The 14,786-nt window shown below is 34.0% G+C and overlaps 1 protein-coding gene across 7 annotated transcripts in view; it reads right to left on the bottom strand.

The window, feature by feature from the left end:
* Window positions 1-14,786, bottom strand: part of LOC111062131 — a 108,180-nt gene that overhangs the window by 66,133 nt on the left and 27,261 nt on the right. For 4 of the 7 annotated variants that reach the window (XM_039439790.1, XM_039439791.1, XM_039439796.1 and 1 more), the window contains one exon: window positions 41-2,069. In XM_039439790.1, coding sequence (XP_039295724.1) covers window positions 41-2,069 — 2,029 coding nt within the window. Of the gene's footprint in view, window positions 1-40; window positions 2,070-8,913; window positions 9,294-14,786 lie in introns of those variants that run through there. The other 3 variants (XM_039439793.1, XM_039439795.1, XM_039439792.1) reach the window with 3 other exon arrangements.

Raw genomic sequence — 14,786 nt, 5'->3', positions numbered from 1 at the left:
AGAAAAATAATGAATGATGAAAAAACAATTTTATACGTACCGGTTTAGGAGTAGAATCCATCATCTTTTCAAGCGATCGCTTCTTCGGTTTCCGCGATTCCTCCTCCACGTCCTTCGCTTCCTCTGCCTCCTCTTTCTCCTTCTCTTCCTCTCCATTTCCGTCTTCTCCTCGTCTTCTCTTTCTAGTGTCGCTGAATCTTGAGCGACTCCTGATGGCGCGTGAGGGAAAATCCTCATCCTCTTCAACATCTTCTGCCGCGATTTTACCAGAAAATTCCCTCCGACTGCCAGATAATTCCCTCCGATTGCCAGAAGATTCCCTCCGATTGCCAGAAGATTCCCTCCGATTGCCAGAAGATTCCCTCCGATTGCCAGAAGATTCCCTCCGATTGCCAGATAATTCCCTCCGATTGCCAGAAGATTCCCTCCGATTGGCAGGTCTTTTCTTTGCACTTTCCTGACCTCTAGGTTTGTCCGATGACGATCTATCTACAGAACCATCAGCGGATGTTTCTGACGATTTCACCCCAGATTCATCCCGTGTTTCGTCATCTTCAGACGCCATTTTGCCGGATGATTCCCTCCGATTTCCATATCTTTTCTTTGGAGCTTCCTGTCCTTTAGGTTTGTCCGTTGGCGATCTATTTACAGAACTATCCTTCACTGCAGATTCATCAGATTTCCTCAAAGTTCTAAGAGCAGATACTTCAGATGACTTCGATGAAGGTATACGCAGTATCCTAGGAGATTCATCCCTAGAAGTCGTTCTAACAGTGTCTTTCTCAGAGCTGTCCCCAGAAGTTTCATTGTCTTTCTCAGAGTTATCTACAGAGGTTTCATTATCTCTCTCAGAGTTATCTACCGACGTTTCATACAGTACTCTGTCAGTACTGTCTACAGAATCGTCCCATAAATCTACAACATTCGGTATTCTGACAGTATCCGGAGACTTACCCAGCAATTTCATTAGTTTTACCTCAAGTTCATCAGATAGTTTGTCAGAGCCTTCTAGAGAAGACATTTCCCTAAGTTCGTCAATAGTATCAGCCAGTACTTTGGTCTTGATTTTATCCAGTATTGTGTCACAACTGTCTTGACAGGACTCCACCACTGGTTCAACATCATTACTCATTGATTCTGACATAATTGGATCAGCTGTCATGTAACATTTATCTTGAGAATCATCAATTTCTACAACTTCTTCCTGTGATGTTGCTATATTATGGGGTACTCCGACCTGTACATCTTGCAGCCCACCATCTGCAGCTCCATCACTTTCTACAAACTTCTTTTCAAAACTATCATGTGTTAGTTTAGTGGCAGTTTTTTCAAGTACATCATCTTCTACAGTTCGCGATTTACCAGCTGGGTTTAACGTTTCACCAGGTTTGTCCATTGGACCATCCAGTACTTTTGTCTCAGTAGTTACATTCGCTACTTTTTCAGAACTATCTACCCCGAATCCATCTCTTGAATCCGACACAGTTGGATCTAATGTGTTGTCGGATCCAAACTCAGATAGGTTCCCCTCTTCAACAACATTACCACCACTTGAATCCGACACAGTTTGATCTAATGTTCTGTCGGATCCAACAACCTCAGATAATTTCCCCTCTTTTCCAATAATTTCATCAGAGATGTTCCCTGTATCATCTACAGATTTTGATGGAAGTACTTGATCACCTGTATCATCTTGTGGTTTTGATGGAAGTTGATCAACTTGTTCTCTAGCAAGCGATTTCCCAGCGGATCGTTCCCGCGACCGTCCGACATGTCGGTCCGACAAGTCGTCCTGCTTCAGACTGTCGGACACACTGCTCAAGAAGCGACGATGTTTGGCCGCAAAGTCCGGGTTGACGCTGTGCCGAGTCGCTCGCGCACTTCCGGTTCCGGATTGGTCCGATCCGGAAGTCTGACAGTCCGATCCGGATGCGGACGGGACGTCCGATGTTGAGGTGACCTCCGCTTCGTTGGCTTCCATTGTCCCGTCCTCCTCCTCATCCTCCTCCTCCTCTCCATCTCCCTCCACCTCCATCTGGAAGTCGGGATCCTTTTCCATGTTTTCTGAACTGTGAACACAAAAGAAAGTAGTTTAAATTAAGAAACCAAATCATTTTTGTCAAAAACATTTATACAAATACATGGACATCATCAGGTACATATATGAGAGCAAATATTACAAAAAACTACAGTCATACAATAGGCTAGACAATTACAATGTTATTCAAATTAAAAATCATCAAGTCATTTCAGATTGAAAATTAAAATTGAAGTAATTTCAGATTGAATGATTAAAAATCATTCGTTCAACTTCAGCGCAGTTTCTAGGAAATCTAATAGATCATTAAACCATAATTATTATTAAAAGAAAATCCCATTTTAATTTTGTAAATCACCCCGATGACTTCTGCTACTGCAAATATTGACAACAGGGTAAACAGCTAGATGGAAATTCGATGAGCGCTACTATACTAAAATTATAATAGACCATTAAACCATAATCATGATTAAACGAAAATCCCAATTAAATGCTGTAAATCACCACGAGGACTTCTGCTACTGCAAATATTGACAACAGGGTAAACAGCTAGATGGAAATTCGATGAGCGCTACTATACTTTTCTCTTGCTGGTGGTGCCAGAAACAATTTTTAGTTTTTTAGTTCTCGGTAGTTAATTTTATTTAATTTTCTTGTAATAAATGTTGATTTATTAACCTTGATTTGTTGCATTGTTAAATTCTGGCAATAAATAATTGAATTGAATACAAAAATTATTTGTCAGCCCGGGAATCGAACCCAGTACCTCCTGATTGCTGGTCAGGAATGCTTACCATTACACCAAACTGACAATCTCTGGATAGCAGCGCTAATTTATTTCCATCTGTAGACCATTAATGCCCGCCGCAAAGTAGACCCACGCTAATCCACGAAAAGCAACCCAACCGTGGGATGTTGTGTAAACCATTGCTATAGAAGTATTCATAATCAATCAGCTGACAAGTGGATTATTCATTGCATGTATTACACAGATGTCTGGAAAAGCTGAGCAATGGTTTACAAAACATCCCACGGCGTGGGCTGCTTTTCGTGGATTAGCGTGGGTCTACTTTGCGGCGGGCCTAAACGTAAGACTATAAGACTAAAAACTATAAGACTATATAAGTACCCTTTTATTTAATCACAACACAACTTTTTTCAACTCTTCCAAGTGTCACTTGAAAATGACTGTTTAAGAGTTGAAACCAGTTATATTGTGATGAAATAATATGGTACTTGATATATTCTATTTTTCCAATTGTAATAAATACCTAGAAACATATAACCTTTATATAACGGGGGCAACATTTTCTTAGATCAGCAAATAATCAACCAATTGTATTAATACTTTGTAAATAATATTGTAGCTTATATGCTTATTGTAATCAACATATCTATATTTTGAATAAACTCCTCTGGTCGAGGGTACAGCACGAATTATTATTATTATTATTTTATCTAGATTTGGTGGTGCATTAAATTTAATAAGTGTCTTAGGAAACGAGCCTCAGACTAACCTCAAAGGATGACATTTTGTGATGTATGATATTTTAGAAAATCAATTGAAAACGATTTGATAAATTCTGTTGATCATTTCTCCATAAACTGATAAAACAAATAAGATATTTTTAAACACTGGTTACTGTTTCATTGCAACAGTTTCAATAATTCTTATTTGCGTTATTCATAAATGTTGTTAATTTTGAAGTAGACCACTCCTAGAACAGCCCTGGCAGGCTTAGCCTAGTTTAGTGGCAATGTATACTTCACTTTGAATAAAATAAGATGAGACTTCAGCTTACAGTTGACTAAATACCGTACCGGCGTTGTCAGATTGTGCAACTTTCTCTCATGAAAGCCCACGTGAATATAATCAATGTTGCAACACTGCATCAGCAATGATAAATCTGACTAAAATTAATGATTTTTCAAATTAAAATGTATAAATTGATCTCAAATAGATATCAAAATTGAAATCAAGAATAGTATAACTAAAAATTCGACTGAGTCAATGTTGTAGAACCGTTCCATAATGATATAAGAACACTTATTATAGCATCAAATTCTACAGTTTTATTAATACAACTGTAGAATTTGATGCTATATGTGTGTTTTTATTTCAATAGTATAACTCTAATAAGGGCAGGATGGACAGATTTGGTGATAGTTCCTGTATATTTGTTAAGCTATAATAATTTTCATTACAATTCCAAATATTTTTATAGCCTAGCTAATTTCAGCACAGCAAGTAAGTTAATAGTTGATTTAACGAGTTACATGTCTGTTTCAACTGTCGAAACAGCACACACTTTAAAATGTTTTCAGTTCATTTTTGTTTTATGACTCAATAAATGTATGTTATGACACTGAATAACTTTTTTGAGAACGACACGTTGTTCAAGATATCAAGATTTTGGAAGCCAATTTGAATATGAAAGATTATTCTTCGTTCCACCAACAGCTAAAAAATGTTTCTGCACAAATATAGCAAACATTTTAAAAAACGACAAACAACTATTGTTCCTGTTTATCATGGTTAACAATATAACTCAGACAAATTTGCTCATTACTAATCCTGGCTAAAATAATGATAAATTATTCCCACACATAATTATTCTCAATGATAATCAATTTGCAACTCAAATAACAAAAAATGGCTACAATAGAAAAAACCGCTTCATCAACAAACGGAAAGGCAGAAACAATATAGATGATAAATATTTATAGGAATGAAATACAATACTCCCATGAATTCTACTTAAATTTCCTTTTGATTATTGAATAATTATATCTGTATATTTAGGGTTGTGTGGCAGAGAGGACCTGGAGTTCTAACTCCGCCCTTAATAAAGGCAATTAATCAATCAATCTCAGCCATAAGGCATAAGTAATAATATACTTAGTACCGGTTACACAAAATCCGGTTAAATTTTAATCGTGATTAATTTCTGGAGAACCAATCAGAAAAGCCTTCTTTTCAAAAAGCCTTCTCTGATAGGTTCTCTTGAAATTAATCACGATTAAAATTTAATCGGCCTTTGTGCAACCGGGCCTCAATCTTGTAAATGATTTTTCCAAGCTACAACTTAAAATCGATGGTTGGACCAAATTATTGATTCTAACTCTTGAATCTTTATTTATAATATCATTTCATCACTTCATGAAAGCAAACATTTTTTTCTAAAATGTATTAAATTTTCCAAAATCCTGTGACCGTATAAAAAACAAACATTTTTCAAAGAAATCAAATCAATTACTTATAAAATATAATGTTCTTGAATTTATGAATAAACTCCTCTGGATGTGTCGTCCAACATCCAGAGAAATAATCATAATTTTATTTATTTATTTATACGATAAATGAATAAATAAAGAAATAAAATTATGATTATCACTTGTAAGGATTTCTCAAATACGTTACTCACTTATATACCACAAAAACTTACCAGATACTTTTCAAACATTATGCAATATAAAGAAAGTCATCGTTGGAGACTAAACTAGGCTATAAATCAAGTTCTCAATGTTGGATACAACAATACAAGTTCTCAATGTTAATACTTGAATGAAAAATAAGGATTATTTATGAATTTACAAATAAAAAAGTTGGTAATCAATACACAAGTATTTGCCAATGCGGGTAACCAAAATGACATATATCACTAATGCGGGCTACAAAATACACTATAGCTCAATCAATGTCCCAAAATCGAGTTACATCATTATTTTAAACCAAATCTCACATTTAAATCCATTCAACCAACTACAAAAAATTCACGTTCATGCGCTATCAATGCTGAGTTTATGGAATACTAGCCGTCAGGCGAGCGCCGTCAGGCTCGCTTCGCTCGCCATATCCGTCTAGCCAGGGGGCTCCGCTCCCTGGACCCCCGACTGGATCATCCAAGGATGAGATCAGCAGGCTCGCTTCGCTCGCCTGCATTTTTCATTTGAGCATTTTTATCATATGTTAGGACGATTCAGTCGGGGGTCCAGACTAAACGGATATGGCGAGCGAAGCGAGCCTGACGGCTAGTAATATAATATTCCCAGGAATAGCTCTGATTGAAGTAGCAGTGCCCAATCAATTTTTCCGCGATAAATGCATTTCAATCTTCAACTTGGTGCCAACCTAACAAAGTCAACTCAACTTAATGCCAACCTGACAAAATTATTAATTTAGTTACCAGTTAACAACTGTTTCGAAGAGGTACTCTTTCTAGATTATAGTTCTATATTAACATATGGTATGGCCTTTTTTCAATTAAAATTAAGAGAATAAGAAGAATATACATGCTAAAAGACGAACTTTAAACCCTTAAAAACCACCCTTAGAGTTAAAATATTGCCAAAAGATTTCTTAGTGCGCCTCTAAAGGGCCAACTGAACAAACCTACCAAATTTGAACGTTTTTGGTCCGGTAGATTTTTAGTTCTGCGAGTGAGTGAGTCAGTCAGTCAGTCAGTGAGTGAGTGCCATTTCGCTTTTATATAATGTAGATACATTCACCAGTCATCAATACAACCATAATCATGATACTTCTCTGTAAGTTGTATAATTCTGAATGTTTGATTAGATAAATAAATAAATAATCAAATGAAATTCAAATAATATTTGGGGGCTATACCACAATACAATTCCCCAAATATTCAGTATATTATTACACCATTCCATGCATGCATATTATAATAAAGTTAACAATTATTTTAAGCTCCATTTCCTAATCTAATATTTTAATCTTCCAATAGAAATATTCTTGTCGTTACTTCTAAAACTACCTTGCAACAGTTCTTTTGTACAAAAACAATTATGAAAATCTACAGATGGAAGTTAGTGAGATGTTGCAATTTATTCAAATGCTAATGAATAATTGCAATTTTATTATCAGACGAAAATCCAAATTAAATTTTAAATCAAATTTCCATCTAGCTGTTTACCCTGTTGTCAATATTTGCAGTAGCAGAAGTCTTCGGGTTGAATTACAGCATTTAATTTGGATTCTTGTTCAAAAATAAAATTATGAAAATGTTTCTGGAATTTTTCAGAATAATACACCCCAAAATTAAGACATTACCGCAAATATTAAGACTACACCGCAAATATTAAGATAGTCTTCAATAGATAATTTATTAAAAATTATGAATTCTGGGCTACTTTCTTGTATTTATAAAATAGAATTATAGTACCCTTTAAAATTAATAAAATAATAATACAATTTGTATTTTTGTTTTATTATTTTATTAATTTTAAAGGGTACTATAGTTCTATTTTATAAAAAGAATGATTCATATTACTCGAGATGCAAACTTCGGTAGACTTTCACGTATATTATTCATGCTAACGGGACCTCTATATTATTTTCAAGAAAGATTTACAGGACTACCACATACACTGATAATACCGGTACATTCCTTTGTCATGACAACATAAAACTGACAGAGTGTAGGAGGGTGGAACAGACATGGTTTTTGTCATAAAGAGGTTGTCAAATAATAGCATAGCATTTAAAAAACACTCATTCATATTCAAGTTGAAAAACATCAACATTTTTCCTTACAGTTGTGTTGTGAGTGATGTTGTGGTACTTTTCCATAATGAAAACACAAATTTGAAATTCAATTTCAATTTCAAATTTGTGTTTTCATCAACATTTATATTTTTTGATTCTATTACAACTCACAAAAACCTTCTCACATAATGCGCTCTTATAGTGGTTAAACTTCCAAACTGATATCTATAATATAAATAAAAAACTTGTCACCAATTGATTCTATATGCTAAGTTAACAAAACATTATAGCATACATATTCCATTGCAACCCACAAAACCCCTCCCGCACCTTGCGCACATATATAGTACGTGGTTAAAATATCAAACTCATATCTTCTATAATAAAGAAAAAAATTGTCACATCTATTAACAAGTAGTATTTAACAAACATAACATTTTGTTTGTGTAGTTGAGAAGTTGATATTGTGGTAATTATTCATATTAAATGAAAAAACTAAGAAATTGTCAAAAAACACAGATTTATTGATACTTAGTAAGTTTTCTATTTATTAGATACTTTATAAAGTTTAGAAAGTTTTCTAAGTATCAATAAATCTGTGGTTTTTTGACAATTTCTTAGTTTTTTCATTTAATTTAAAACATAACATTAATATTTATGTTTGATTCTATTATACACCCCACAAAAACCCTCCCACATCATGCGCACATATAGTACCTAAACTATCAAACTCATATCTATGATAAATAAAAAACTTGTCACATCTATTAACAAATAGTATTCAACGAACATAACATTACTATTTATGTTTTATTCTATCACAACCCTCAAAAACCCTCCCACATCATGCGCACATACAGTACCTAGTTAAACTTTCAAACTCATATCTATGATAAAGAAAAAACCAAGTCACATTTATTAACAAGTAGTATTTAACAGACATAATATTACTATTATGTTTGATTTTATTATACACTCCACAAAACCCTCCCACGCCATGCGCTCCTATAGTGGTTAAACTATCAAACTCATATCTATGATAAAGAAAAAACTTGTCACATTTATTAAAAAAGTATTTAGCAAACATAACATCAATATTTTTGTTTGATTCCATTATACAACCCACAATTATACTCCCACATCATATGCGCTCCTATAGTGGTTGAACTTTCAAACTCATATCTATAACAAATAAAAAAACTTATCACATCTATTAACAAGTAGTTAGTACCTATTCAACCAACATTGCATCAATATTTATGTTTGATTCCATTATACACTCCACAAAACCCTCCCACGCCATGCGCTCCTATAGTGGTTAAACTTTCAAACTTATATCTAATAATATAAAGAAAAAACTTGTTACCAAATGAATCAACAGCACAGAGATGGCAAGATGAGTCAAGCTAGAGGATCGGCTACAAATTTGAAATCAACAACATCATCTTTACGGCGAATAGTGTGTCACATTCTCGGTAAAGTTCATCTCAAACATTTGAACGATGAGAAAACCGGCGCGCTTCAAACTACAACACTAAACTACTAGATCCGTAAAAAGTTGCGGATTTCGGAGAATGTTCAGATCCGTTAACCGTTGAGTGTTTACAGGTGGAAATAAATTGAATAATGATGCACTAGACTTCAGTTGTAGACTGTGTCCTTTCTTCGAAAGCAAGCAGCAGATGCGCAAACTGAACCAACGAGGACAGACAAGAGAATGGTGGGTTTTCGGTTTACTGCAAGACGCCAGAGACCAGCACAGAGCAGGGTTGCCGGTTGCAGCCAGCCCGGCTGCTAGGAAACAGCCTACCCGTGCACAGTTTGACAACACCGCGGGTGGAGATTACAGGGAGGAAGACGTGAGAGGTGCGAAGTAAAGCGGGGCGGACTGGTGAGGTGCGACGTGAAGGGAGAACTCGCTCCGCGGGGCAAGGGACGAACCACAAACGAAAAGCTTGATAACGGAGTAAGGGGGGAAGAGAACATAGAACGAGGTGAAGGGGAGAAGAGAACACTGTAGGAAGTGGGAAGGAGGAGGATGTGATACCACTGAAGTGAGGGGGAGAGGAGACCACGAAACAAAGTCGGAAGAGGAAGAGAAGGAGAATAGAACAAACGGGAACAAGAGAGAGAGAGCGACAGTGTTATCGGTCGTTCTCTTGTGTTCTACCACAGCACACCCAGCTTGATCCCCTAGTGAGAGTTTCACATAAAACTGTCACCATGAATTGGATAGGAACCATTGGTTGTATCTATCGAGGAATAGTGTTTATCTATCAACAGTACCTAGTGAATTTCACCACACAACGGGGTTCACAACAAATAGTCAGCGTTAGTTGAATTGCAAAGCATTGATCTATTCATCAAAGAATACTGCCAGAATGAAGATAAAATACAACGAAAGCCACTAAAAACAGTCAGTATCTGTTTAATGGAAAACATTGATCTATTCATTGAAAAATACTGTCAGGATGAAGTAAAAATGCACCGGGATTCACTCCAAACAGTCAGTAAATGTTGGATGGAAAACATTCATCTATTCATCAAATAATACTGCCAGTTGAAGTGAAAATACAACGGGATACACTAATAACAGTCATTATTTGTTGAACAGGAAGCAATGACGTTATCTATCAAGAAATGCTGACAATTCTCAGTGAATTCCACCTTAGTTACCACAGCGCTACTCTAGAGACTTCTCTCTCATCTCTCAACATCATATTATTATTATTTGCACGTACCTCCCCCCCAAAACACGAAATACAGCAGCAATAACCACCATATTTACGGGGCAGCGCATGCATCATCTCTTCTCTCTTCCTCTCTCACTAACATCCACTCACACTCTCTCTCTGTTTCTCGTCCGTCCAGCCACTTTTCTCCTCTCCACTCGTGACGGTTGCCATGTTGACCCAGACATGTTGTTCCGACATTGAAATTCATTGATCTGATGTCCCGGGAAAATTGAGGGGGGTCCAAGGGGACGGGGGTACGTGTTACAGCTACCCACACATAAATCCCCAGGGGGGTAAGAGTGCAGGGGGGCTCTAAACACCTACCCAGAGTCCTGCTGGAATATTAGTGGGGGAAATATTAAGGGGATAAGGGTGCAAGGGGGCTCTAAACACCTATAGTGAGGTCCACGTTATAATGGCAGTGGAGAAAGATAGGAGAACAACGTTGCCGAACCTCTGTCTTGTACAAACGGTAGCAGATACAGGTTTATTGATGTAAAATCAACTGTTCATTCTCGTTTAAAATAATCAATTATATTTTATCAAGCAATGAATTATATTTTTAATAATGAATTTACACAATTAAGATGAAATATTTTGTTAATTAATTATTAATTCTACATTGTTAAAATACGATCTGACAACAGAGCAAAGCGAGTCTACAATGGACGGTAGCTGATACAGGTTTATTGATGTAATATTAACTGTTCGTTCTTGTTTGAAATAATCAATTATATTCTATCAAGTAATAAATTATTTTTTTCAATAATATCATACTGAATTTACACAATTAAGATGAAATATTTTGTTAATTAATGATCAACTCTACATTGTTAAAATACGATCTGGCAACAGAGCAAAGCGAGAAAGAGATTGCGCTATCCGCTTTGTTGAATGATAGACAAGGATAGCAATACCATTGCTAATCAAACACTGCCATTATAACTTGGACCGCACTTTAGCTAAGAGTGGAAAATCAGGGGGTACGGTAACAAGGGAGTTCCCATATCTACCCAAAAGTCCTACTGGAGAATCAGGGGGTGAGAGTGCAAGGGGGCTCTCAATCTGCTGGAAAATCAGTGGGGAGAATCAGGAGGTAAGAGTGCAAGGTGTTCTCCAACCTGCTGGAGAATCAGTGGGGAGGGGAGTTTGGCAACACGGGGGCTACACCACCAACCCAAGGATCCTAAGGGAGGTGGGACCAACTTCAAAATCCTCCAAACGGGGCAACTAAGGGGGAAAACAGGAGAGGGGCACTCGTGGACCCCCCGGAAACATCCCACTCGAAACTTCCCCAAAACGTAGCACCGGTTTCCAGGTAACAGAGATGAGATGCGATCTGCGATTGGTTGTTCTGGCACCTGCTCGATGGATGATGTACAGTATTGATTATTTCCAAAAATAACTGTAAACATTCGCTCGGCCTGGGTCTACCGATTTCCATGGAAATCGCTGATGCCCTGGACCAAAAGCTGAGCTGTTAAATTGCCTTACTGAGAAATGAGTGCTCCAATACAGATGAATCTGTTCAATTTTATAATATTGTATAGTTCATTTTTTATTCTAAATTCAATTTATTCAAAGCTATTCTAATTCAAGTTTCAAATTGGTTGAGCTCCAATAGAGATATATATGTTTCATTTTGAATTCAATTTGTTCAAACCTATTCTAATTCAAGTTTCACATTGGTAGAGCTCTAATAGAGATATATATGTTTCATTTTGAATTCAATTTGTTCAAATCTATTCTAATTCGAATTTCACATTGGTTGGGCTTCAATAAAGATACCTATATATATTTCATTTTATGATATTTTATAGTTCATTTTTTATTCTGCATTCAAAGCTATTCTAATTCAAGTTTCAAATTGGTTGAGCTCCAATAGAGATGTATATGTTTCATTTTGAATTCAATTTGTTCAAAGCTATTCTAATTCAAGTTTCAAATTGGTTGAGCTCCAATAGAGATATATATGTTTCATTTTATAATATTGTATAGTTCATTTTTTATTATGAATTCAATTTTTTCAAAGCTATTCTAATTCAAGTTTCACATTGGTTGAGCTCCAATAGAGATATATAAGTTTCATTTTATAATATTGTATAGTTCATTTTTTATTATGAATTCAATTTTTTCAAAGCTATTCTAATCCAAGTTTCACATTGGTAGAGCTCTAATAGAGATATATATGTTTCATTTTGAATTCAATTTGTTCAAAGCTATTCTAATTCGAATTTCACATTGGTTGAGCTCCAATAGAGATATATATGTTTCCTTTTATAATATTGTATAGTTCATTTTTTATTCTGAATTCAAAGCTATTCTAATTCAAGTTTCAAATTGGTTGAGCTCCAATAGAGATATATATGTTTCATTTTGAATTCAATTTGTTCAAAGCTATTCTAATCCAAGTTTCACATTGGTTGAGCTCCAATAGAGATATATATGTTTCATTTTGAATTCAATTTGTTCAAAGCTATTCTAATCCAAGTTTCACATTGGTTGAGCTCCAATAGAGATATATATGTTTCATTTTGAATTCAATTTGTTCAAAGCTATTCTAATTCAAGTTTCAAATTGGTTGAGCTCCAATAGAGATATATATGTTTCATTTTATAATATTTTATAGTTCATTTTTTATTCTGCATTCAAAGCTATTCTAATTCAAGTTTCAAATTGGTTGAGCTCCAATAGAGATAATATGTTTCATTTTATAATATTTTATAGTTCATTTTTTATTCTGCATTCAAAGCTATTCTAATTCAAGTTTCAAATTGGTTGAGCTCCAATAGAGATATATATGTTTCATTTCATAATATTGTATAGTTTATTTTTTATTCTGAATTCTATTTGTTCAAACCTTTTCTAATTCAAGTTTCACATTGATAGAGCTCCTAATAGAGGTGTATATTTGAAAAATAGAATAAATAATAGGCATTTAAATGAAAATATAAATCTGAGTACAATTTGAATAATTATTTTGACATGACATGTTTCGGCTACTAATGACATTTATATTTTCATTTATATTAAAAGTAGCCCTAAAGAAAAAAGGCAATAGAATTATAGTACTTAAAAATAATAAAATAATTGACTAAGGATATAAAATTGAAATTTATTATATATTTTTATATAGATTTGATATTTATTTTATAACCTGAAGATGGTGTGAACACTGAAACTAGTTGTTATAATTTATATTCTTAATCTATATTATTTAGAGAAGAGATGTATATGTTTCATTTTAGGACTATTTTAAGGACTGAAAATTTTGTGAAGTGAACAACTACAAGACTTAACCTATTGTTAAAAATCCCTTTTAAAAATCTTACTTAGTTCTAAGGATGCAATTATTTGACAAATCACCTATCAAATGGGAGTATTCCCAATATTATGATGGAATGTGATGAAATAATAATAAATAAATATTTCGGACTATGTGTAACCTTATCTAAATTTGGGATGGGAATAGCACAAGGTTACTTTATTCTTTCTCTCTATATCATTTTGATGATTTACTTATTGTATCAATCAATACAAAGAATCATTTTATAATATGTATAGTTCATTTTTTATTCTGAATTCAAAGCTATTCTAATTCAAGTTTCAAATTGGTTGAGCTCCAATAGAGATATATATGTTTCATTTTGAATTCAATTTGTTCAAAGCTATTCTAATCCAAGTTTCACATTGGTAGAGCTCTAATAGAGATATATGTTTCATTTTGAATTCAATTTGTTCAAAGCTATTCTAATCCAAGTTTCACATTGGTTGAGCTCCAATAGAGATATATATGTTTCATTTTGAATTCAATTTGTTCAAAGCTATTCTAATTCAAGTTTCAAATTGGTTGAGCTCCAGTAGAGATATATATGTTTCATTTTATAATATTTTATAGTTCATTTTTTATTCTGCATTCAAAGCTATTCTAATTCAAGTTTCAAATTGGTTGAGCTCCAATAGAGATATATATGTTTCATTTTATAATATTTTATAGTTCATTTTTTATTCTGCATTCAAAGCTATTCTAATTCAAGTTTCAAATTGGTTGAGCTCCAATAGAGATATATATGTTTCATTTCATAATATTGTATAGTTTATTTTTTATTCTGAATTCTATTTGTTCAAACCTTTTCTAATTCAAGTTTCACATTGGTAGAGCTCCTAATAGAGATGTATATTTAAAAAATATGATAAATAGTAGGCATTTAAATGAAAATATAAATCTGAGTACAATTTGAATAATTATTTTGACATGACATGTTTCGGCTACTAATGACATTTATATTTTCATTTATATTAAAAGTAGCCCTAAAGAAAAAAGGCAATAGAATTATAGTACTTAAAAATAATAAAATAATTGACTAAGGATATAAAATTGAAATTTATTATATATTTTTATATAGATTTGATATTTATTTTATAACCTGAAGATGGTGTGAACACTGAAACTAGTTGTTATAATTTATATTCTTAATCTATATTATTTAGAGAAGAGATGTAT

Source organism: Nilaparvata lugens, chromosome 13 (assembly GCF_014356525.2).
Source record: "Nilaparvata lugens isolate BPH chromosome 13, ASM1435652v1, whole genome shotgun sequence".
NCBI lineage: Eukaryota > Metazoa > Arthropoda > Insecta > Hemiptera > Delphacidae > Nilaparvata > Nilaparvata lugens.
This window is presented reverse-complemented; position numbering and strand designations above follow the sequence as displayed.